Here is a 22,887-nt window from a genome sequence, read left to right as displayed (position 1 = left end):
GTCTTAGCAGCTCTTGAGGGAATGGGTTCTAAAACTGCTGCATCTGTGCTGTGAAGGGGCTATGCCTCTGTCCATGTAAACTACATACAACCCCAGAGTCAAGGAGAAGAATTCTGCATAGCAAACAGTGCTAGAGTCTTTGCAGCACCCTCTCAGATGCCACAGAGTAGCTACAAGCTGTGTTGTCTAATATAAGGTTTTGGCCCTGCAGGATTCTCCCCTTGATTTGAGTGGAGATGATACAGAAACCATCTGAACAGCCCTTGGGACCTCCTGCCCAGCCCAGTGTCAGAAGATAGACTTTAAAGGGAGATGGGAGTGGAGGTGATGCACCCAATGGGCTGCAGTGGTCCAGGTAAGGCTGAGGGATTGCAGGTGATGGGCTGGGAGGACACAGTGACTGTGGTCTCACCTGGTCTAGAAGCATCACAGAGGATTTGATGATCTCACGCCATTTTTGTAACTCTGAGTCATGATACTTCTGCTGGGATTCTAGTAACTGGGCCCATTCTGTTTGCGACTGGGGTAACCTGCAAAGCAGAACAGGAGTGAATCTTCCTCATCTTCCTCCCCCCCATCTTCCTCATCTTCCTCCCCCCATCATCTTCCTCCCCATCATCTTCCTCATCTTCCTCCCCCCATCGTCTTCCTCATCTTCCTCCCCTCCATCATCTTCCTCCTCTTCCTCCCTCCATCATCTTCCTCCTCTTCCTCCCCCCTTCATCTTCCTAATCTTTCTCCCCATCATCTTCCTCGCCCTCCTCCCCCCATCATCTTCATCATCTTCCTCCCCCCCATCACTGATAGGGAACACAACATAACACTGCTGGACAAGCAATCCATATTTTTGGGGGTGGTTTTTTTCCCCTGCTGTGTCAGTCTTTATCTTAATACCAGATTTTCTTTACTCAATTAATGTCTCCTCCCTTCAGGCCTAATCAATCCTCCAGATGGAAGCACTCAAGCTACTGATGAGAAGATCCCCAGGACTGGCTGCCCTGAGCTGCCAATCAGGGGTTCAAGCAGGTGAAAGCAATGTGCCTGGAGAGCAGGTGGAGCTTTCTTGGGCCATGGAGCATAAAAGCTGTGAGGAGGAGCAGAGTTCAGGCAGCTGCAGGAAGACTTCAGGGCATATCAGGGTGATTTCTGCATGCTTTTCCCTGGAGAGGTAAGTTGTTTTTGTCTGCCCTCATCTAACTATTGCTTTGTCTTGGGCCTTGCTGGTTTCTAAGGTAGTTAAGCTTGCAGCTAAGCTTCTGTCTTCTCCTGGGTGTCTTTTCTTTACTCTCTTGGGCTTTGCTAGTCTCTAAGACAACTAAATCATTGCTTTGACTTTAACTTACCTCTTAGGCTCTGCTACTTCTTCAGATAGCTGGATCCCTCCTCCCTCAGTTATTGCCTGTCTTATACTTAAGCTTTACAGGATGTAGTGGAGATTTTCATGTGTCCTACCCTGGAAACTGAGTGGATATGGCCATGACTGCTCCCAAAACTAACCTCTAAAGATACACTTACTCTTTCTCCTAGCACTGTAACTTAACAGTCTAATTGGTTCCCCTCTTATCTTAGCAGCAGCACCCCACTGCTCATTTGCTGACTGCTGTGTTAACTGCTTTAGTTGTGCTCCTTGTTTTACAGAGATTTATCATCACCTTGAGCCAGTCATTGCCTGGCGCTGCAGTCTTGTTGCTGTAAGCAGCAACCTGTCCTTGTGATCTTCCCAACAGGAGCTTGAGTGCTTGCAACTGTCCTGCTCAGCCAGCTCCAAAGGTGGATATAAAGCAATGACACTTCAAGCACAACTACAACAAGCTACTGCAGTTTTAAAATGGATGCACTGTCCATCTCTAATAAATACTTCTAAAAACGGCTGCTTTATTTGTTGGAAGGAAGAGGATTGATTATACTTATATGTGGGATCCCTGCCCACTCTAAGTCTCACGGATACACAGGAACAGGCAGGGGAGCCTAAAGGAGAGCATAGACCAATTCTGACACAGCAAGCAGATTTGGTCATGGAAACTGCAGTTAAAAAACAATGAAGTTCTAGCTATGGGGGCATAGAGCAAGCAGTAATATTAAAGAACATATAGGATAAATGGTATACTTAAACAGGGAGGGCAAGAGGAAGATGATGGGCGGGAGGAAGATGATGGTGGGAGGAAGAGGAGGAAGATGACAGGTGGGAGGAAGATGATGGGCGGGAGGAAGATGAGGAAGATGATGGGCGGGAGGAAGATGATGGGCGGGAGGAACATGATGGGCGGGAGGAAGATGAGGAAGATGATGGGCGGGAGGAAGATGAGGAAGATGATGGGCGGGAGGAAGATGATGGCGGGAGGAAGACGATGGCGGGAGGAAGACGAGGAAGATGATGGGCGGGAGGAAGATGAGGAAGATGATGGTGGGAGGAAGATGAGGAAGATGATGGGCGGGAGGAAGATGATGGTGGGAGGAAGATGAGGAAGATGATGGTGGGAGGAAGATGATGGTGGGAGGAAGATGATGGTGGGAGGAAGATGATGGTGGGAGGAAGATGATGGTGGGAGGAAGATGAGGAAGATGATGGGTGGGAGGAAGATGAGGAAGATGATGGGGGGAGGAAGATGATGGCGGGAGGAAGACGATGGCGGGAGGAAGACGATGGCGGGAGGAAGATGATGGGCGGGAGGAAGATGAGGAAGATGATGGGCGGGAGGAAGATGATGGGCGGGAGGAAGATGATGGCGGGAGGAAGACGAGGAAGATGATGGGTGGGAGGAAGATGAGGAAGATGATGGTGGGAGGAAGATGATGGTGGGAGGAAGATGATGGTGGGAGGAAGATGATGGTGGGAGGAAGATGATGGTGGGAGGAAGATGATGGTGGGAGGAAGATGAGGAAGATGATGGGGGGAGAAGATGATGGTGGGAGGAAGATGAGGAAGATGACGGTGGGAGGAAGATGATGGTGGGAGGAAGATGATGGTGGGAGGAAGATGATGGTGGGAGGAAGATGATGGTGGGAGGAAGATGAGGAAGATGATGGTGGGAGGAAGATGATGGTGGGAGGAAGATGATGGTGGGAGGAAGATGATGGTGGGAGGAAGATGAGGAAGATGATGGTGGGAGGAAGATGAGGAAGATGATGGGGGGAGAAGATGATGGTGGGAGGAAGATGAGGAAGATGACGGTGGGAGGAAGATGATGGTGGGAGGAAGATGATGGTGGGAGGAAGATGATGGTGGGAGGAAGATGATGGTGGGAGGAAGATGATGGTGGGAGGAAGATGAGGAAGATGATGGTGGGAGGAAGATGATGGTGGGAGGAAGACGACGGTGGGAGGAAGACGACGGTGGGAGGAAGACGACGGTGGGAGGAAGATGAGGAAGATGATGGTGGGAGGAAGATGAGGAAGATGATGGTGGGAGGAAGATGAGGAAGATGAGGGTGGGAGGAAGATGAGGAAGATGATGGGGGAGGAAGATGATGGTGGGAGGAAGATGAGGAAGATGATGGGGGGGAAGATGAGGAAGATGATGGTTGGAGGAAGATGAGGAAGATGCCGGTGGGAGGAAGATGAGGAAGATGATGGTGGGATGAAGATGAGAAAGATGATGGTGGGAGGAAGATGAAGGGGGAGGAAGATGAGGAAGATGAAGGGGGAGGAAGATGAGGAAGATGAAGGGGGAGGAAGATGATGGTGGGAGGAAGATGAGGAAGATGACGGTGGGAGGAAGATGAGGAAGATGACGGTGGGAGGAAGATGTGGGAGGAAGATGATGGTGGGAGGAAGATGACGGTGGGAGGAAGATGAGGAAGATGACGGTGGGAGGAAGATGGGGGAGGAAGATGACGGTGGGAGGAAGATGATGGTGGGAGGAAGATGAGGAAGATGATGGTTGGAGGTAGATGAGGAAGATGAGGGTGGGAGGAAGATGAGGAAGATGACGGTGGGAGGAAGATGAGGAAGATGATGGTGGGAGGAAGATGAGGAAGATGATGGGGAAGGAAGATGAGGAAGATGATGAGGGAGGAAGATGAAGATGATGGTGGGAGGAAGATGAAGGGGGAGGAAGATGAGGAAGATGATGGTGAGAGGAAGATGAGGAAGATGACGGTGGGAGGAAGATGAGGAAGATGACGGTGGGAGGAAGATGACGGTGGGAGGAAGATGACGGTGGGAGGAAGATGACGGTGGGAGGAAGATGACGGTGGGAGGAAGATGAGGAAGACGATGGTGGGAGGAAGATGATGGTGGGAGGAAGACGACGGTGGGAGGAAGACGACGGTGGGAGGAAGACGACGGTGGGAGGAAGATGAGGAAGATGATGGTGGGAGGAAGATGAGGAAGATGATGGTGGGAGGAAGATGAAGGGGGAGGAAGATGAGGAAGATGATGGGGGGAGGAAGATGAGGAAGATGATTGGCGGGAGGAAGATGATGGAGGGGAGGAAGATGATTTTGGGGGGGGAAGAGGAGGGGGAGGGAAGGAAAGGGTCGGGAGGAAGAGGAGGGGATAAGAAGGAAGGGGGGATAGGAACAGGTGGAGGAGGAGGAAGGGGGAGGGGGTGGAAGAAGGAAGGGGGGAAAAAGATGGGGGAGGAGGAGGAGAAAATGAGGGGGCAGGGGAAGGAGGAGGTGCTTTTCCCCAACAAATAACTTTAGCAAATCTCCTGCTTCATTTATTACATATGTTTTGCCTGCTTCAGCTATTAGATATGTTTCTTCTATTACATACCAAAGAGAAACAATCCACATGGTAGCCCTGAGCTTTGGTGTTTCTAACACCAACAGAAAACATGCAAGAAGTTAGAAAAACAAAGCTGGTGTGCCAGTACCTTTCCTGTAGCCTCAAGCCCTGCCACGCTGTGAGCGTCTGGGTGGTATATTCCAACATCCAAAGTTTGTAGAACAGCATCATATTGAGAATGACCAGCAACACCAGGCTGCAAATAAAGAAAACAGTCCATTTACTGTGAGTGCTGCTACCCCACTGCCTGCCTGTCAGACCTGGGAGGACACCCAGGGCTTTCTTAAGGTTCCTGGGTCCACACTGTGTGTCAATTTACTCTGAGTAAGGGCCCAAGAAAGCAGAACCCAAAACTTCACATGAGAGAGATGTATGAGGAGGACAGATTGACAACAATGACTGATGCATCGGACAGGCTGAATGAGTGGATGTGCTGAATATGGAGAAAGGGAGGGAAAAAGGAGAATAAGAAGGTTTAAAAGAAAAAAAGAGGGAGAGAGAGAGAGACAGTACCTGAAACAGATCCTAATGGGAGCAGGGAAGAGAAAAGACGGAGTAGCTGCAGGTTAGAAACAGACTGACACAGATCAGGAGAAACTGGGTTGAGCAGAGAAGGCTCACAGACAGTACAGAAGATAAATGGTGGGGAGGAGGGCAGGAAGGAACAGTGGGAAGAGACTTAAGAGGGAAAGAACTAACTGTGGTCTTGCAATTAATGGTGAAATTCAACCAGGAAAAGATGAGCTGTGTGGCTCTTGTGGGCACCTATAAAGAGTTACTCATGCTGGGCACTGCCATGAAAAGGCACAGTGCAGCCAGCACTGCCTGCTCCTGCCTTGCACTGAAGTGAGAATTCCACCACAAGCTGTGCAAATCACTGCTTTCAGCACTGACGGGAGCAGAGAACACCAGAAACATGAGAGGAGAAAGTAAGTTGAAGGCTGACTGTGAAGGCTGAGTTAAAATCAAATCACTTACACAAAACTGATGACGAGGAGCAGCTTGGAAACGCTCTGCAGGTGGAAGCCACTGGGGCTCTCCTCGGGGATGTGCCTCGTCTGTGTGGAACCTGAGGAGACAGGTTTGTGTCAGCTATGAAATGCTGTCCTATGGAGGGGGCAATGCTTTTCCACTGCATGATCCTCTATCTCATTCAAAACAATCATCATGTATCCACTGCTTTAAGAAGCCCAGGCCTTTCTCCCCATTATGAGCATACTTCCAGCTTGTCTCCAGAGATATCCAGCCCTCCATGCCCATGTCTGAGGGGTCTGTGGTTCCTTACCTGCCACGTGCTTGATTCGGTGAGCAACCTCCTCATCCGTGGGGGTGGTGACTGGACTCAGCACCTCCTCCAAGTGCGGCACCCGCAGATGGGCATGGGCCCGTTTCCTCCTGCGGACTGTAGATTGCTTGCTCACCTTCTCTTTGGGGGATTGTCTGTGGACCTCAGCCAGGTATGTGCTCTCTGTTTTGGTCAATTCACTTTCTGCAGTAACAACAAGGGAGATAAATCATTTAATAGAAGCGGAACTAGCATTGCAATGATGCAAACTCTAAGCTCTCTACTGGCACAGCAGCTGGATGGAGTACACGTACTAAATGCCAGGGTATGAGATAACCGTGCCACAACACACACTACAGATCCCCACACCTTTAGCTAAACCCTTACCCCATACACTCATGTCACAGCAGAGCTGATGGTCAGCAAGTGCCGCCAGCTGCTGGGCAATAACTTTGGCTGACCCCATTTAAAAGCCTCTCTGAAGTCTAATCCCCAGCAGCAGCTACCACACCATTACATCACCTGCTTACAGAGAGGCGTGCATAAACTAATGAGAGTGATGCTGCCATTGCAGCAGCTCCGGTCACTGCAACCCTTACCTAAATGACGGAAATAATCTTCTAGGCCACTCCAGAAGTTCTTCTCGATGAAGGATTTTACCAGCCCCCAAGGCTGCTTCCTGTAACGTAACTCTGTGGAAACCCTGTAAGAAGAAGGGAAGTCACTCTTTCCATTTTCCTTCTAGAGGTTACATCCAGTCCTTTGTCAGCACGTACATGAAAATCAATCAAGCCTATGCTTATCTCTGCAATGGTTTCTTCCCTTTGTGTTTTCACATCAGAAGCACCACATGAAAAACCCTTCCAAAAGCAGAGGCAGGAAGGCCTCAAGAAAGCTTCCCATGAGAGGACTCCCAACACCCCTGGCCATGTGCAGGCAGACATTAAGATTGCATATCAGATTGAAACACAAGCCCTAGAGCTTCTCCTAATACCAAATTCCTCTGCTTGTCCTGCAAGGTGCTTTGCAGAGGCACAGCCTGCAAGCACGTCCTACCACTTAATGAGTTGTTTGCTGTGTATGGCAACTGTTCCTGCAAACAACTGCTTTGAAGTATGAAGTCTGCAGATCTCTCTGACCCAACCATAAGCCCTCTGCAACAACTGTACTATCTTCTCAGTGCTGCCACAATAGGCAGCTGCTCCATGTTCTAACTCTCTGCAACAAGGACACAAGACTCAGTTCTCCCCACCCCTCCTGCCACACCAAAAGCAGCGCTCCCACCCAAAGGTGACTTTTGGTTGTCAATAAAGCTGTTCATCCCACCAGAATTGTACCTGAGTCGGCTTTTGTTTCTGGCAACACGAGTCAATGTGTAGCGGTTAATGGTGTAGAAATAATCATGGTAGGGGACGTCGTGAGTTAGCACCTCTGCATCTATGACATAGCACTCGCTTTCTTGGCTGGCTTTGTACATTGTCTGCATAAAAGACAGCATGCAAGGCAACTATTAGTCTGGTTAGAACATGGCTTTGATAGATAGGCACCTTCACTAGCACTTTACAAATACAGCTCTGTGACAGATAGTAGACCATGCCCATGCCCATCCAGCATTTCACATCAGATATGCAGTTCTGTGCAGTGAAGTGTGCCCTTTGCCCATCACCTTGCCTTCTCCTTCCCTGCACACCAATCCTTGCTTCTGCACAGCACACTTCTTCCCACCCTTGCAAGGTGGGATTTGAGATTCTCCTTCCCTGAATCACACTGCTGAGCCACCCCATCTTTCCTTGATTCCCCTTTAATATTCTCTCTAGCTAACTTACAGCTGTTACCCTTGGCCACTTGAACACATCCCTGTTCAAGTATTTTAATCTCTGTAGCTGCAGCACCTACTGAAAACAGGCAGCCCAGCTCTCTGAATGCACTGCGGATGCTCCCATTTTTCATTTTACTTTTTTACCTTTTATAACAGCCATCTCATAGCCCTTACCACTAAAAGACCTGACAGCTCAATGGGGAACTGTGATAAGGATGAGCTGACAGTACGTGACTGTCCTGTGCTGGCAGCTCAAAAACCATCACGACAGGCAACAGACAAGATATTAGAACGTGCTGCTTGGTGACCAACTGATCTGCTTTTGCTGGAAATATAACGGTCCTTTCCTTGCAGAACAAACCACTGTGAGCTTAAGATCAGCTCTTCATATTCGCAGTGATACCAGGTAGCAAGTTAATACAAGAAAAACGTGTAAAGGAAAACAGATAGGACGAATGCAAAGGTGCGAAGCAGCATGCCTGGGGCAAGGAAGGAAATCACAGATCTGATTGTACAAAGCATTACACCATTGCTGAGCTCTCACATACCTGTGTCTCAGTGACAGTGGCAGTTTTGGGAGCCAGAGGGTTGGTGAGGGTAATGGTGTACAAGATCACTCTGGTTTGATTGCCATTTTCTTCTTTCTTCCAGGGGTGAAAGATAATATCTGAGGGGAGAAAACAATATTCAGTCAAAGTAATTGAAAGGGATGCCCAAGGAAAAGGCATAATCAAATAACCAGGCTCAGGAGTGTATTTCCTTCCCCCTGCAGAGCTCAGCTGCAGAAGCACTCAGACTCAAATAAGTGTGTAGGAAAGGTCTCCTGTACTTAGAAAATAAACCCACAGTGCCAAACAAGGCAGGTTCTGCTTGCTTTTGATTGCCATCAATACAGATTACAGCAGTCCCAAAGACCTCACAGGGAACACAACCCCCATTGGCAGCTGGGCTTTGCCAGCAGCAGCAGCAGCTTACCAGAGAACCGACGCTGTTCCATGAAGTCCCTCTGGAACTGGGAGTCCGTGAAGAGCAAGTCATACAGCTTGTCCACACTGAAGTTGAACACTTCGTTCACATACTGACGGCCATTCAAGTCCTCATAAAATGCCTGGACTTCACCTGTGGGGAAACAGGCCCGCAAGCCCCACCTTGATCCTCTGTGCCAGCATCACAGGCTGTGTTCATACAGCATCACGACAGTGTCTTATAGAATGGAATTACTTTTATCTCTTTTTTTCCCACCAATCCCAGGACAACAGCAGGAACATCAGGAGGGGTAATTATCTATATGGGATTTCTTAGGGACATTCTTCCAAATAAACCTCTTATTCACTTCCTGTAGCCCAGATCAAGGATTCTTTGCATCTGGACATTAAGGTCCATAAAACGAACTCAGTATTTACTCTCCTAGTCCCTCCATGAAATAGACAGAGGAAAAACAAAACACTGATGGCCTGCCCTGCATACCTTCATCATGGGTCTCAGATGAGTCACTGAGCTCAGTGGGAATGTCCTCGTTGTCATTGAAGTCCAGAGAAGGGGAGTTCACAGGGGCAATGATCTCTATTTTCTCTCCCATGATATTTGCAATGCCAAGGTCTTTTTCCACAGGACTCTCTGCTACCACCTCCTCCTCTTCTGGTAGCACCCCATCAAACTGCAGCGAGGACAGAGCACAGTGAGGGCACGACCAGCAACTAGAAAGTGGGGATTATTTCTGACAACTATTCCCATCTGCATATTGTTCATATTCATACACTATCACACCTTTGAATAACTGGCATGTCTGGAAATTAAATAATGGAGACCACTTACCGAGGCTGGTGCTTCACTGCTCCCTGTGGATGTCAGTGTGCTGGCAGTTACTGATTTCTTTGGCAGCTGAGGGCTAGCTTCTGGCTTGGCCTCCATGCTGCTTTTTGAGGAGCTGTCATTGACTTCATTCTCTTCCACAGGGATTTCTTCACAGTAGCTGAGACGCCACAGAGAACACAGGTTTTTATGTTTACACCTCTCAGTACAGCTACAACTGGACACACAGAGCAAGTAAGAATATTTCTGTGCAGTTTCTAGTCTGATTGGAAGCAGAAATGGCTCAGAGCAGGGGAGATCAAGCCCAAATTATACAAGTGTTTATACACAGACTGGCAAGCATCAGCACTTTCTGACCAGGCAACATGCTGACTAGTCCAGTGAATGGGACACTCTGGCACATTTACAGGATCACTCATCTAGCTCAGCAAATAGAGACACAACTATTTCAGCTCCCACCAGTTTCCAGGAGGAACTGGTACACTTTCAGCTTTTTAGCTATTACACACCTATAGCCAAAGAAATATTTGACCAGAACCCAAAACCTCTCAGCAGGGACAAATAGGAGTTTGACTTATGAAATACTGAAAGACTTTGGCTCTCCTGAAGCCATCTTTCCTTCATCACAAACAGATACCATTCTCCCTCACTCACCCCATTGTGTTGAAGTCATCATCAGGAGGCACATAATCTTCATCATCGCTGGTCAGACCCAGCTCGTTCCCATAACACTGGTGGACAAAGTGCCAGAGCTCCTTTGGACAGAGAGGCTAAAAGAGTGAACACAGATCAGGATACTCTTACAATCAAAATGACTAAACCATAGTGAATATACCACACTTACACTGGGACTCACACTGCTAAGTGCTGATCTAGCACTGTCTGAACCACTTTCATGTTTGACTCCTGTTGTAGGTAATGGAAGTGAACAGCACTGTGGACTGAGATGTCCCAAGCACGAGGCTACACCCTGAACAGCACAAGTAATGTTCAACCCCAGTGCATTAGGAGATTAAATGAAAGCCACCTAAAAACTACAGAAATCAGGAAAACTATCTAAAAGAGAAACATTTTCTGCTGCAGTTTAAAATCAAGAGAGGTTACTACTGGGGAAAGCTTACATGTATCTCAAGTTAAGAACTGAAAATGAATTAACAAGACCACTCACAAAAGCCCAACTTTTCAGGGATGCAGGTCAGCTGACAGCCATATGATTGCATTCTGGAGCTCAAGAAATGGGGCAGAACTCGTGATTTAAGTATGTGGGACACGGATGAAAGGCAACAGATTTTCACATGTGAGAAACGTATGATCGATGACAAAGATTTCTTGGTAATGATGGAAAATAACCCTAGGGGACTTTTGCTGGCTTCAGCTTCTCCCTGTACACGGTAAGGTGGGATATTCTTTAAACCAGTTCCTAAACATGGCCAGCAAAAATAAGAGACTCAAATGAGAATGGATATCTAATTCTGTTTTACCTTCTTTTCACATACATTCTCTGTAATTCATGTGTCCTACCAAGCAAAGCACACCTGCCTCTCATTCCCTCTCCTGCTAGGCAAAGATCCTACACACAGATAAAGCACTAAGTGTTTCCTGCCTTGGTCATTCCGTATCTCAGTTCCCATTCGCTATGACTTTGAAACCAAGGGCACTAAATTTTGTTATCATCTTCCAAAGGCTGATTAAATTACAGCATATGGTAGCAACACAAGCTGCCCATTGCAAAGTGATCCCTTTGCACATTAAATACTACCCCAACCTCAGGACAGAGCATTCTGGTACATGATAACTTCAGCCTTCCAGTATAGTATGAACTTAGGCCCAAATATCTCCAAATGCTGGCAACCCTGTAAGATCAGCCCTGAGTCTTACTCCTGCAGCAAAGCCAGGAATACTCAATGGACAGTGGAACAGATACTTAGACCAAATATAGTATATACACTGAGGGTAGCACAGCAGGTGCATTTCCCCACTTGAAAATCCAACCTACTGAGCCTTTCCTCAATGTACGCCCCACCATTCTCATTCTAACTAGGGATGCCCTCTACACTTCTGAAGCACAGACATACTAAGAACACTGTCTGTGTACTGAGCTGTCTGGGTTACAGTTTGAATTGCTTGCTGTAATTTGTATTACAGACCTGAAAAATCTCCTCCCCGAGATTTCCACACCTCATTAAGAGTCAGAGAGACACCCAGTACATGTCTGTAGGCAGACAGAATTCCACACAACAAGAGGTATTTGCACCCACAGCACCATCCCTGCCCCTTCTATACACGATTGCCACCATGTCTTTTTTATGTATACATATTAGCCCCAGGAATTGTGCTTCAGCATAAATTCCCCACCTGCCTTTCATCCCAACCCAATGCTGAGGTGCTGGCTTCAATACCTTGTCAAGGAGAGCGTTCTGCCAGAGTCTGAACATCATCATGTACGTCCTGTCTCGAGCCCCAAAGGAAGTAAAAAAGTGCTGAATGGGAAGAGACGGTAAGAAAAATCATTTCAGAAAAGGCCCTCAAAGGGATGAAGAAAAACACCTCCTTGGATCACTTTTGGAGTGCACAGATGGACTGAGTGAGACGTAAAGCACTGCCACTCAGTTCTTGGGCACAGATAGAAGCCCACAGAGCCTGCATGGCATGGCTGAGTGCCTCTCAACCAACAGAGCAGGTCCAAGCACAAGAAGAGCTCCATCAGTTAAGGACTACTGTATAACCCAGTTCTACTTTCTCAACACTCCACATAGGAGCTATAGACATGAATTTCAGACTCAACTGGAGCCTGAGGTTTGCAGAAGCTCCGCACCCAGCCCTTTTCCATTCATGCTTCTCCCATGCCCCACAAACCACCAGAAGTCCATTCCAAAAACACCCATGGAGGTGGTGCTAACTCCATTCCCCTGACACCCAGACAATGTGGCCCCAGTGGTGGAAGCTTCCAGGAGGTACCTTTTCAGTGTCAGTGCAAACTTGGATGGCGTTAGGAATGAGCCGTGCTGTTTTTTCCTTGGTCATCGAGCAGATATCCTTCAAGCGAACTGTCAGCTACAGTCAGAGCCATGCAGAAAGGGGAAGGCAGAAAAAGAAAGCAGGTAATGAGAGACACCGGTGAGAAGGACGATGGAAAGAGTGCTTTTAGAGTTGTCAGCAAATATACTGACGTAGAATACATGCTCAGTGTGCCAGTCAGAGAGCCTTACCAGCGTCTCCCAGCGGAAGATGTTGCTGTAAAAGCAGATCCAGTTTTCAGAGAGGTAGAGGCGGCCCTGCAGGAGAATGTCTCTTTGTAGCGCACATGAGTAATCTGTAGGTGAACAAGAGATGATAATTAAGGGGCACTGAGACGAGGAGGCAGGACAGCCTAAATGTGAGGATAAGCAGCAGCACCAGGGGAAGTTACTCAGCATAATTCTGCAGCAAGTCAATGCAAAGCCAGAAGGAACTGAGCCACAGATGCTGCTCTGTGCACTGGGTTACAAATACAGCATGCCACACACAACCTCTTTTACTGACAAACTACCTTGCCCCATTATCTGGCCATTCTGTAGCATTTTATGGAGTATTTCTAGATTTTAACCTGGGTTTTCCTTCTCACCTTCTAGTGTCATTGCTTGTTTCTCTCCCAATTTAAGCCCCCTAAAGAATATCCATTCCTCTGCTAGGATGTGCCTATTTGAGCAGTATGAGACATGGTATGAGATCATCAGTTACATAAGATAAAAGAACAGATGTGATGCAGCGGGCAGCCACTAATCAACTGCAGGGCCAAAGCCTAAATGTATTTAGGGAAGGCAGTCGTGTGTGAGTAGGGAGCACTGGAGATGCACAAAGGAGTTCAATAAAAGGGAAGCTCAGCAGTGTGCACATTGAGAACGCAACAATGACCAATGGAGGAAAGAGTTCAGACCCTAACAGTGAGATTCAGGGAGCACTATGGAGGAGAACACGCTCCTCAAACCATAAGGAAATGCTGCATGTACGTGTGCTGTTTCACCCCTAAAGCCAAAGGCCTGCACTAAAAAAGAGCGCTGCACAAAGGGACTGTCCTTACCTACAATGAGGCGCTCCGTGTCGGGAAGATGTTTGAAGAGTTTCCTGAAATCTTCATTCCGTTGTTTGTAGGTCGGACTCAATACCTGCAAATAACAGAGGGTCTGTTAAAGAGAGGGGCAGGCATGAGTACGGGGAAATGAAGTGGGAAAAATAGGAACGCCTTGAGAAGGAGAAGGGGGATCGGATGCACTTACAAAGCATGAGGCCAGGAGCTCCCATCACAGCAGACACACAGATGGGAGGATGTGGGAATCATTGCATTAAGTGAGAGGAAGAGGAGAACCTGACTTGGAAGAGTAAGTACAGCACAGAAGGCCTATACCTTTGTCTGCAATGCAGAACTGCGTGTGAGCTGTGACTTTGGGGGATATCTCCTTTCCTGCCACCATAAACTGCCCAAGGTACAATACATGCTCAGTTTGCAATGCAACAACTACCTACCAACCCCAGGAACAGCAGAGCAACCCCAGACAACAGGTGCTTAAGTACAGCTGCAGCCCTGATACAGGAGCTTGAGCGATCGATGTCACCAAGAGCTCCGGAGTAACACAGACATTCCCTTTCCCTTCCCCATCAAGTGCTTCACCTGGTAGTCAGCAAACCCACCGCTACCTGCTGGCAGAGGGGGAACGTGATTGCAGAAGAGGTTTGCATGGGAACTCAACCATGTTTTCCACTTATTCTGCAGACCTCATGGGAGGCAACAGAGGAGGCCGTGCTGCTGGCTGTGGGAGCTGGCTTCTCTCTGGTCTTTGCTGAATTTTAATGCAACTCTGTCCCTGAGCCTACAGTTTTAACCAAAGTCCACCTCGTAATGCCACACACACGATGACAGCAACTCAGAATAGCCAGAACATCTTCAGCAGGCAGAGCTGACTGACATAGAGGCAGGTGCAATTTCAGTATCTCATCCAGTCTCTCATGCTTTCTCCCACAAACACATGGACGGCAGAGCAAGCTGGGGTACCTTCCCTTTCCTCTCTTCCCTTTCCTCTCAACAATCCTTTCCTACCTCCTCCAGCTGCAAAACACATCTCTCCCAATGCAAAATGGTGGGCACACATCTGAGGGCTTCCCCAGATCAGTCTGATTATAGAAGATTCTGTCTGAGAAAAGGGGGGAAGGAGGCACACATAGATTGCTCAGCACTACCCACTCAAAACCAGCAAATGCTGTCAAAGCCAAAGTCAGAAGCACAGAATCCCACTCATAAACAGCATTCCTCTTCCACACATCAATTCAATGAACTAGAAACAGTATTATTTAACATTATCTTAGTACTTGAGACACATGCTCCAGCCCTGTGGGCCCAAAGGCCCTTATTTCTGAATAAAACCTACAATCCAGCAATTGACAGAAATATGATTTTCACTTACCCAACTTCTAGCCTGAATATCTAGAAAACACCTTGGACAGATTGGCTCCACCAAGAGCTTAAAGCCAAGATTTCCTAGGACAGGTAGAGGATGTGCAAAGGAGGTGAGAATAAGACTATGATCAGCCCTGAGCTTTGGGTTCATTGCATTATAGCAACCAGACTTAGCAGTATGGTCTCCATACGGAGGGGTGCTCCAATCCCTCTCCCATAGTCCGGGATGTTCTGACCTGTCCAAAGCCTGTAGACAACTCTGCTTAGCACTAGAACTTCGGTTACAAACACTTCAGTTTAGAGACACTCACAGCTGGGATTTCATCTGATCCATGGTTGAGAACCTCTTGGGTTAAGTCAGCAAGCCCCTCCAGGTCCCAATGCAGATATGGGAGTTCTTGATCCAGTATGGGATGCCAGAGAGCCCCACACTCCAGCAAGGAATCCATGGTGCTCCCTCAGCACTTGCACAGCTCCCCGTGTTCTCAGTCAAACTCTGCTTTTCCTGTTCCTGCTGTCACCACTTCTTGTTTAGATTCAATGTCCAAAGAGATTCAGCAGCTTGGCAGGACTTTACGTGCCTTCCCCTTCTTCCCTGCTCACATTCAGGTCATCTGCCCCAGCGGCCTCTGCAGATCTGAGAGAGGACTCCTCCTCCAGAAGGCTTCAAAGAAGAGGCTCATGAGGATAAGTGAGCTGGCAGGCAATGCTTGAGCTCCTCTCTTCCACTTATTGCTGGGGGCATCCCCTGGAAAAGGGCTGTAAATGTGCTGACAGCCCGAGCAGCTCCGTGCAATGCCTTGTTTGCAGCCTCAGAGCCAGCCCCGATGGCCAGCAATGCCAGAGCTGGTAACTAAAATAGTTCCAATTGCCAGCACCCTGCCAGCCCAGCTGTATTCACAGCTCTAGCTGCAGTTCAGCTGGTTGGTTGGTTGTTGTTTTTTTCCCCTTTGAAACTAGAAAAGTAGTAAATTCTTCATTGCCCACCGCAGCTCTCCTCTCCTGTCTCTCCTATCCCTCTTCTGCTCTGAAAAGCAGCTTCGGTCTCTGCTAAGGTTTCTGATGGAAGGAGCGGGTGTGGAGATACTGAAACCACTTGCACATGCTTTAAGTTACTGTGGCTGGGTAACTCTGTGGGCCAATGCCCTGCAGTAACCCAGGCTCAGCCCTGCCTCCCAGCAGATGTTTCCTGTAATGGAAAGTTGCTGGACAGAGCGTGCTGGGGGAGGCGTGGGGGGGTGAAAGGGGCCGGGGTAAGGAAAGCCCAGCCTGCAGAACATAGCCATGATGAAATCAGCCATCTGAGATGCACACAGTTAGGACTTCAGGGCTCAGCTGCTCCTGCATGTATTTCCCAGCCCCTCCAAAAGCACAGAGCTGGTTTGGTGTCACTTCATCAGGTCGTTTTGGGAAGGGAGGAAGAGCAAGAGCTCCTCCAGGCACCAGCAATAAACTCCCTGCAGGTCTCATCTCCACCCTGTCCATCTCAGCCTCATTCTTCCAAATAACCTGTGCATGCACAGGGGCCTGCCACCATCAGAAGGGCACGTCCATCAGCCACCCCGAGACAAGGAGAGAGCAAAGTGATTCCTGCAACCTAAATAGGATGAGGTATCAGCACTGCACACAACCATGAGCTATCTGCTTGTTGTAACGGATGTCCCTTTTTGCTGCCTAACGACTTATGGGATTACTTCCAGAAAACCCCTCTGATTACATACCCACCATCCCCGTGCCAGATCTAAATGGCACCAGTGATCGGATGAGCTCAGCCGGAGGTGGGGACAGCAAACATTAACTCTTCTGCAAACAGATAGAGACGGGACAGGGTGGCACTATGAAGGGTGGAGAGGAGGCTCAGAGGAGGAAAAGGGAGAACTGGGCCCAGGGTCACATCTTGCTGATAATACACTGAGAAATACGTGGGAAATCTAAAGCTGCCACTGCTGGGGGATGGGACAGCACAGGGAAGTTTGACAGTGTAAGAACTGGGAAAGGAATGGTCTTGCTATAGCACATGGCACAGGAAGCAGCCCTGATGGACAGCACCTCACTAACACCATCAGGTGCTGTAACTCTCCTGGCACACAGATCTGGGAGCAGAGATGGGAACTTACAGAAGCAACTTTTGCTATGGAGAGGCAGACATGAAACCCAGCTGCTCCTCCTCCCCCCCAAAGCCCCAGCAAAAGAAGGACAAAGACTTTTTGCTTTGGCAAGAAAACATCTCCAATTTGTCTCTGCTTTTAAGGGCTTCTGTTGGGAGAATGATTCCTCTTAGCAACTTGTGGAGCTCCTGCATCCCACATTGCCAGCACGGCCTCCTCCTCCATGTCACCAGGGAAGAGGGATGTGAACTCCCCACTGCTAAGCATGTCTGGTCTGCAGAATAAGTCACACCTCTGTTTCAATAAACAAAGTTACAGAGAAAACTTGTTTGGGAGCTCTATTCTTTCTTTAAAAATAAATGTTAAAGCTCTTTAATAAAACTCTTTAATAAACCGATGATAATTCGGCACACAGACAACTCAAACTGCGTCCTGATGGATGAGCACAGATGGGTGAGGCCTAAAGCACTGCCAACCAGCTGTAGTCTGCACGACAGCAGTTCCTCCAAGCCAGGGGCTCCATGTCTGATGTTCCCCACCAAAGGCATGAGAAACACCTCAGGGATGTTTCCTTGCTCCTGGTGGTGAGCTCAGAGATGTTTGCTTTTCCACCCTGAGGGCACAAACAGAAAGCAAACCCACAGAAGTTGAGTGCATTCATTCTGGTGTTCCTCTTCTAAAATCTCACAGTGAACCTGACCAGCTTGTACTCATGTCTGGAGAGCAAAGAGAAAGCACCAAGAGCACAGAAGGGCAGGTCTCTTGCCATATCAACCCATGAGCTTGGTTCACTCCCTTTCTCCCACTTGTCAGTCTGGCAGGGATGCCAATCCCAAAAAGCACTGCTAGGATCAAGAGGAGAACACGCAAGGACAGAAAAGTTGGTAAAATATTAAGGAAAACGAAGAAAAAAAAGGAATCTGGGAGAGAGAGAAGGAAGGTTTCCAATTGGCAAACATGGCACTACAAAGACCAGTTAAAAGCAGCAAAAAGTGAAGCTGGCTTTCTGACCATTGATGCTCTGAGGGCTGTGTGCAATTTGAGGCAGGGACTGTACCTTTGGTCTGGCACCCATGGCCACAAAAGCAACACGAAGAAGGTGGAGTGTTTGCTGCAAGCACAGAGAACTTCTTGTACAACAGAAGTAGGGGCAAGTGAGACAAATGAACCTGTGAGGCTTCATGATGGGGGTTGCCTGCACAGGTTCATTTCTGGAGCAGTGTGGATAATAAACAGAGGAATCAGACTGGTCCAAGTGCCAGAAAAATCCTGCTGGGAAAGAGCTGGCAAAGCAAAGAAACTCTATCAAGGAGAAACATTAGCAAATTTTTAATATTAATACTGCCAATAGGATTTAATGCCTCCCTGCAGTTTGCAGCCCATCTGTGTCTCCACATTGCTGCTTTTATCTGGCCAGAACGTCTCTACTCACTAGAACATGTTTTGTTTTCTAAAGGAAAATAATTGTGGGGGGGAACCACAAAATATGCAGCCAGTGCTTACTCTCCGGATGTACTGTCTCTCATGCTGAAAATATATGGAGGAAAAACAAGAGAACAGAAAGATAAGATAGAGAGGACACAGAAACACGAAGAGACCCACAGAAGCAGACCATAGCAAAGCATCGTGCAGCAGGGTGTGCATCTCAGCAGCTACAGCCTGACTCAGCTCTTGTGCAACAGCAGAAGTCACCTTGAGCCATGGCCACGGCCTCCACATGCCTGGGTGGGCTGCCTATGTGCCCCACCTGCCTCTGATTGCCTTTTCTCTGCCAACCTGCTCTCCTGTGCTTACCATCCTCTCTTCATGCCACTACCTGCTTCTGAGGTCAGCTCCTGCCTGCCCATGCTGCTAAAGAATTCCTACATCAAACCAAATATATTTAACACCTGGAATAATCAGCAAATAGGATTTCACCCCAAAGACATAGCAGGCTTATAGCTTAAGTTATTACTGAAGCAAAACGGATAAGGTGCAAAAAGAAGAGAAAAGCAAAAAAGCACCTCCTCCTCCTTTGCTGGTAACAAAGAGCCTGCTCCAACAGGAGCCCCTCTCTGATGTGTCTATCCAGTGACTCAAACCCATGAGCCCAGTCAAACCAATGCTGCTGTTAATGCTGACAAGATCTCAGCCTCATGCCATGGAGCTCCCCAGCCAGGACACAAGATGCTCCAGCTACACAGCATGGTACCTAACCAGCCACGCAAATGACTTGCAGAGAAGGCAGAGGAAGCGAAAAATCCTGGTGCTGGTTATTTGAAGTCTGCCCCTTGTGCCTGCATCAGATCTGAGTGCATCATAGCAGCTAAAAGCTCTGGTTCTTCTGTCTCATGCTGCAGGAAGGTGGGGATGCTGCGGAACATGGAGCGGCTGCTGCATTTGGCTGCAAAGGCACTGAGCTGCTGGTAGCTGCTCTAAAGAGCCTGAGGGTTCAACCATGCAGAGGTGTCCAACTATGGGAATGTGTAAACCAGCAGCTGTGTGCCTACAATGCTGCTACTCATGCTCGCAGAACAAAAATAAGATTGAGGCAGAAGCAAAAGATAAACTATCTTCGTTTTTCTGTGAGATCAATGGGAAGTAATTCCTCTCTTGCCCCACTCCATCCTGAGATGCAAAGGGTTTGCACGGTGGCAGCTCTGTTTGTCACCATATCAAGATAAACTCTGATAGGGAACCGGGAGATAATGGATGTAGAGAGCCAGAAGAGTGAGCAGAAGGACGAAGCTTTGGCTCCTTGTGGCTGGCACCCTTTCCCTTAGGATGCCAGGTGTCCTTTGCCAGTTCTGAGCCATTTCCATCCCTTCTATTCAGAAATGGTCAGTTTGCCCCACTGCCCCTGCAAAGCCCCTTTGCACCTTCCCCCCCCCGCCCAGGCACCCAGCCCACTTTCACCCAGGGACAAGAGAAACGGGAGTACTTACATTATACCAACTCTGGCTTTTCTGTAAGGACAAAATAAAAGAGAAGCATTAGTTAGCACAGAGATCTTAGGATCAAAAAGAAAGACGGACAGAGAAACTGGGTCCAAACTGGTTTGCGCAATTAGCAAAGTGAAAGTGAGATTAAACAGGAGATTTCAATGCCTTTTACAGCAAGTTCTAACACTGCTATTGTCAGTTACAGAAACAAAGATCAAATCCAGGAGCGAGAATCTATAATAGGAAACAGTTCAGGCTAATGTGTGCATGTCCACATGCACGCACACGCACCCGAGCACATGCTGCAATCCCTTTTGCAGAACAGCAATGCCCACTAGCAACAGAGGAGCTCATCATAACCACTGCCACATGTTTCTGTTTGAGGCTTCGTTTTCCAGGCCTGCAGCCCAGGTTGGGAAAATCACACTGATTTGAATGGACCCGCTGCAAACAACAACACTTGGTGAACCTTCAGAATGCAGGGAGACCCTTATACTCACAGCAGCCATCAGCCAACACTTCCAGTAGTATTTTACATTTTAAAAGGGAGACACGTATAGGGACAAGAACGTTGCTGAAGGAAAGCAATAGAAAAGCTGAACAGTAAAAAAAAAGAGACTTATTTGCAACATTTTAGCACAGTGTTTTGCATCATCTGCACACGTATGTTTTTGTCCTTATTATGGCATTTCAGATGGTTTCAGGACAGGCCACATGTCACACTGGAGCATCTGAAAAGGCTCATTTGGCTTGGAAAGTCACTCTTGGAAAGCCATTTTCAGCCAGAGAAGTCCCATTCCGGCAAGGCTGGCTTTCCAATGTCAGGACACAGAGCAGAAGCATCCCCACGGCTGGGGTGGATTTACCCCAGTACAGCAACAAAGCTTGTGGCACTGCAGCCTTACAACATGAGCAGTGCTGAGCCATGGGGCACAGCATCAGCACTGTGGGTGCCAGCAGCCCCACAGCTGCACCCAATCCTTCCTCCAACCCACAGCCACACACCTTACATGGCACCCAGCTGAGTTCTGCTGAATGGACAAAGGCAGAAGCAATGTCTTACTGCACTTCTGTCTTTGAAGACATCTTGCATCTGACTTTGGACTGGGAGTATTTGTCAGTTTTATATCCCATCCAGGCTAGAATACCGAGGCAAACAAACTCATCTCAGACTTTTAAGGGAGTCTGAGAAAGTTTCACTCAGAGACCTACGTTCCTATTTGCCATAAACACAGAAATCAGCTGTGCTGGGATAGCTCACAACAGGAGCAATGATGTTTGGTTCATCATGTTTTACCATAAGGAAGTAAGTGCAGAGTGTTAATGAGAACAGATTGGACCAGAGATTGCTATGAAGACATGCTCTCCTCCCTGCTCACAGTTTCCTGTGCTCCCTGTACATCAATGCACCCATATCCCACACCCAGCTGGCAGCCAACCCTTCCCAAGGACTGTTTTTGCCACCCTCAGGCACTTTGGCCAGTTGGGAAATCATTCTGTTCACTGCACTGGTCCTCAATGAAAATCCCCATTGTAACATGGAATATGTCACAAAACAAACCACAGCAATTTGATACCTGAATGAGCAACACTCCTAAGGCCTTTCCCCAAACCCAGGGGAAAGGATATGAGCCAAAGAGCTGAACAGGCTCAATAACTAAGTAGAGGAATCTCTTCTCTTACTTTCTACACTTCTCCATGCGTGGCCATACCCTCCATTCATAAACTGTCCAGCTGAAGCCATTCTTCTCTGCAAGGGGACAAGGAAAAGCCACCCCCAGCAGTGGCTCCTCTGCAGCATCTTCCCTTTTCCTTTAGATGGATACCCAAGCTTCATCTTAGGCTTCAAGTTTCCTAAACATGAGGAGGTTCTTTCATCCCCATCATCTACATTTTACATGTAACTACAGAGAGTCCAAAGAAGAGCAAAACTAAGGCTCTGTGATAACCTGACTTCTTAAACCCAACTTCAACTGCGTTCAACTTATAAAGAGAAAAGGTTTATCACAGAGTGTCAGGGCTGCAGACTGCAAAAATCAAGAGACAGAATAGCAGAGAGGGGTGAAAAAGAAAGAGGAAAAACATATTCTTACTTTGAGCAGGTTAAGTCTGTCATACTGGAAAAAGAAACCATAAGCATTAGAACAGAAAAGATCAAATGAAGCAGGAGGGGAGGAAGGGAGCTGCACACTAAAGTGGAAAAGATGCCACTGGTTTGCAGAGGTGATGCTGTGGGAGCTGACAGCAGAATGCAGAGTTACATGGTGGCTGTAACCAGGAAGTGTTGGAGAAGTTGAGAAAAGAGGAAAAATGGGGCATTTATGAGCCTCTAATGACTGTAAGGCTGCCCCTGAATCTTTGTGGGTTAATAATCCTGTATTTGCTTGGAAAGTTACAGCTTTATAGTGCAGATGGGAAGCAAAGGATCACATGAATGAAGTTCAGCTTGCCAGCTTGAAGCCGACAGAAGTTTCCATCTTTCAGCACTACTGGGAGCAGGATCACAATCCCTCCTACATACTTCTGCTTCCAGAGGAACAGAAACATTCTGCCAAGTGAATGACATGCCATGGGCTACAGATATATCACTAAGTCTATTTTATAACCAGGGAAATGGGGGCACAGAGCCAGGGTGAGGGCACAGAGCTCTGAATACATTCCAGAACCCTTCCCTCCTGGTCTGCATACCTCTAGATCTACACTATTCACCTGTCTTCTGTATCCCTGTAACTCAAATACATCGATGCACTTTATTCTCAGACTCGTCAGCTCTGTTCAAA

At 47.9% G+C, this 22,887-nt stretch overlaps 1 protein-coding gene across 27 annotated transcripts in view; it reads right to left on the bottom strand.

Moving 5' to 3' along the window:
* GRAMD1B (GRAM domain containing 1B) overlaps nt 1–22,887 on the bottom strand; it is a 96,516-nt gene that overhangs the window by 5,231 nt on the left and 68,398 nt on the right. For 10 of the 27 annotated variants that reach the window (XM_085526132.1, XM_085526124.1, XM_085526133.1 and 7 more), the window contains 17 exons: nt 20,111–20,131; nt 18,690–18,713; nt 13,708–13,792; nt 12,857–12,960; nt 12,606–12,701; nt 12,047–12,127; nt 10,302–10,417; nt 9,651–9,864; nt 9,303–9,492; nt 8,811–8,954; nt 8,384–8,502; nt 7,354–7,496; nt 6,616–6,719; nt 6,017–6,220; nt 5,710–5,800; nt 4,820–4,927; nt 413–530 (listed from right to left, as the gene is read on the bottom strand). In XM_085526132.1, coding sequence (XP_085382258.1) covers nt 413–530; nt 4,820–4,927; nt 5,710–5,800; nt 6,017–6,220; nt 6,616–6,719; nt 7,354–7,496; nt 8,384–8,502; nt 8,811–8,954; nt 9,303–9,492; nt 9,651–9,864; nt 10,302–10,417; nt 12,047–12,127; nt 12,606–12,701; nt 12,857–12,960; nt 13,708–13,792; nt 18,690–18,713; nt 20,111–20,131 — 1,962 coding nt within the window. Of the gene's footprint in view, nt 1–412; nt 531–4,819; nt 4,928–5,709; nt 5,801–6,016; nt 6,221–6,615; nt 6,720–7,353; nt 7,497–8,383; nt 8,503–8,810; nt 8,955–9,302; nt 9,493–9,650; nt 9,865–10,301; nt 10,418–12,046; nt 12,128–12,605; nt 12,702–12,856; nt 12,961–13,707; nt 13,793–15,085; nt 15,340–15,389; nt 18,595–18,689; nt 18,714–20,110; nt 20,132–22,887 lie in introns of those variants that run through there. The other 17 variants (XM_085526134.1, XM_015883943.3, XM_085526144.1 and 14 more) reach the window with 9 other exon arrangements.

The sequence above is a fragment of the Coturnix japonica genome, chromosome 34 (genome assembly GCF_054131305.1).
Source record: "Coturnix japonica strain WE chromosome 34, WE-NBRP24, whole genome shotgun sequence".
In the NCBI taxonomy this organism is placed as follows: domain Eukaryota; kingdom Metazoa; phylum Chordata; class Aves; order Galliformes; family Phasianidae; genus Coturnix; species Coturnix japonica.
The sequence above is the reverse complement of the archived record's forward strand: the minus strand, read 5'-3'. Positions and strand labels throughout refer to the sequence as shown.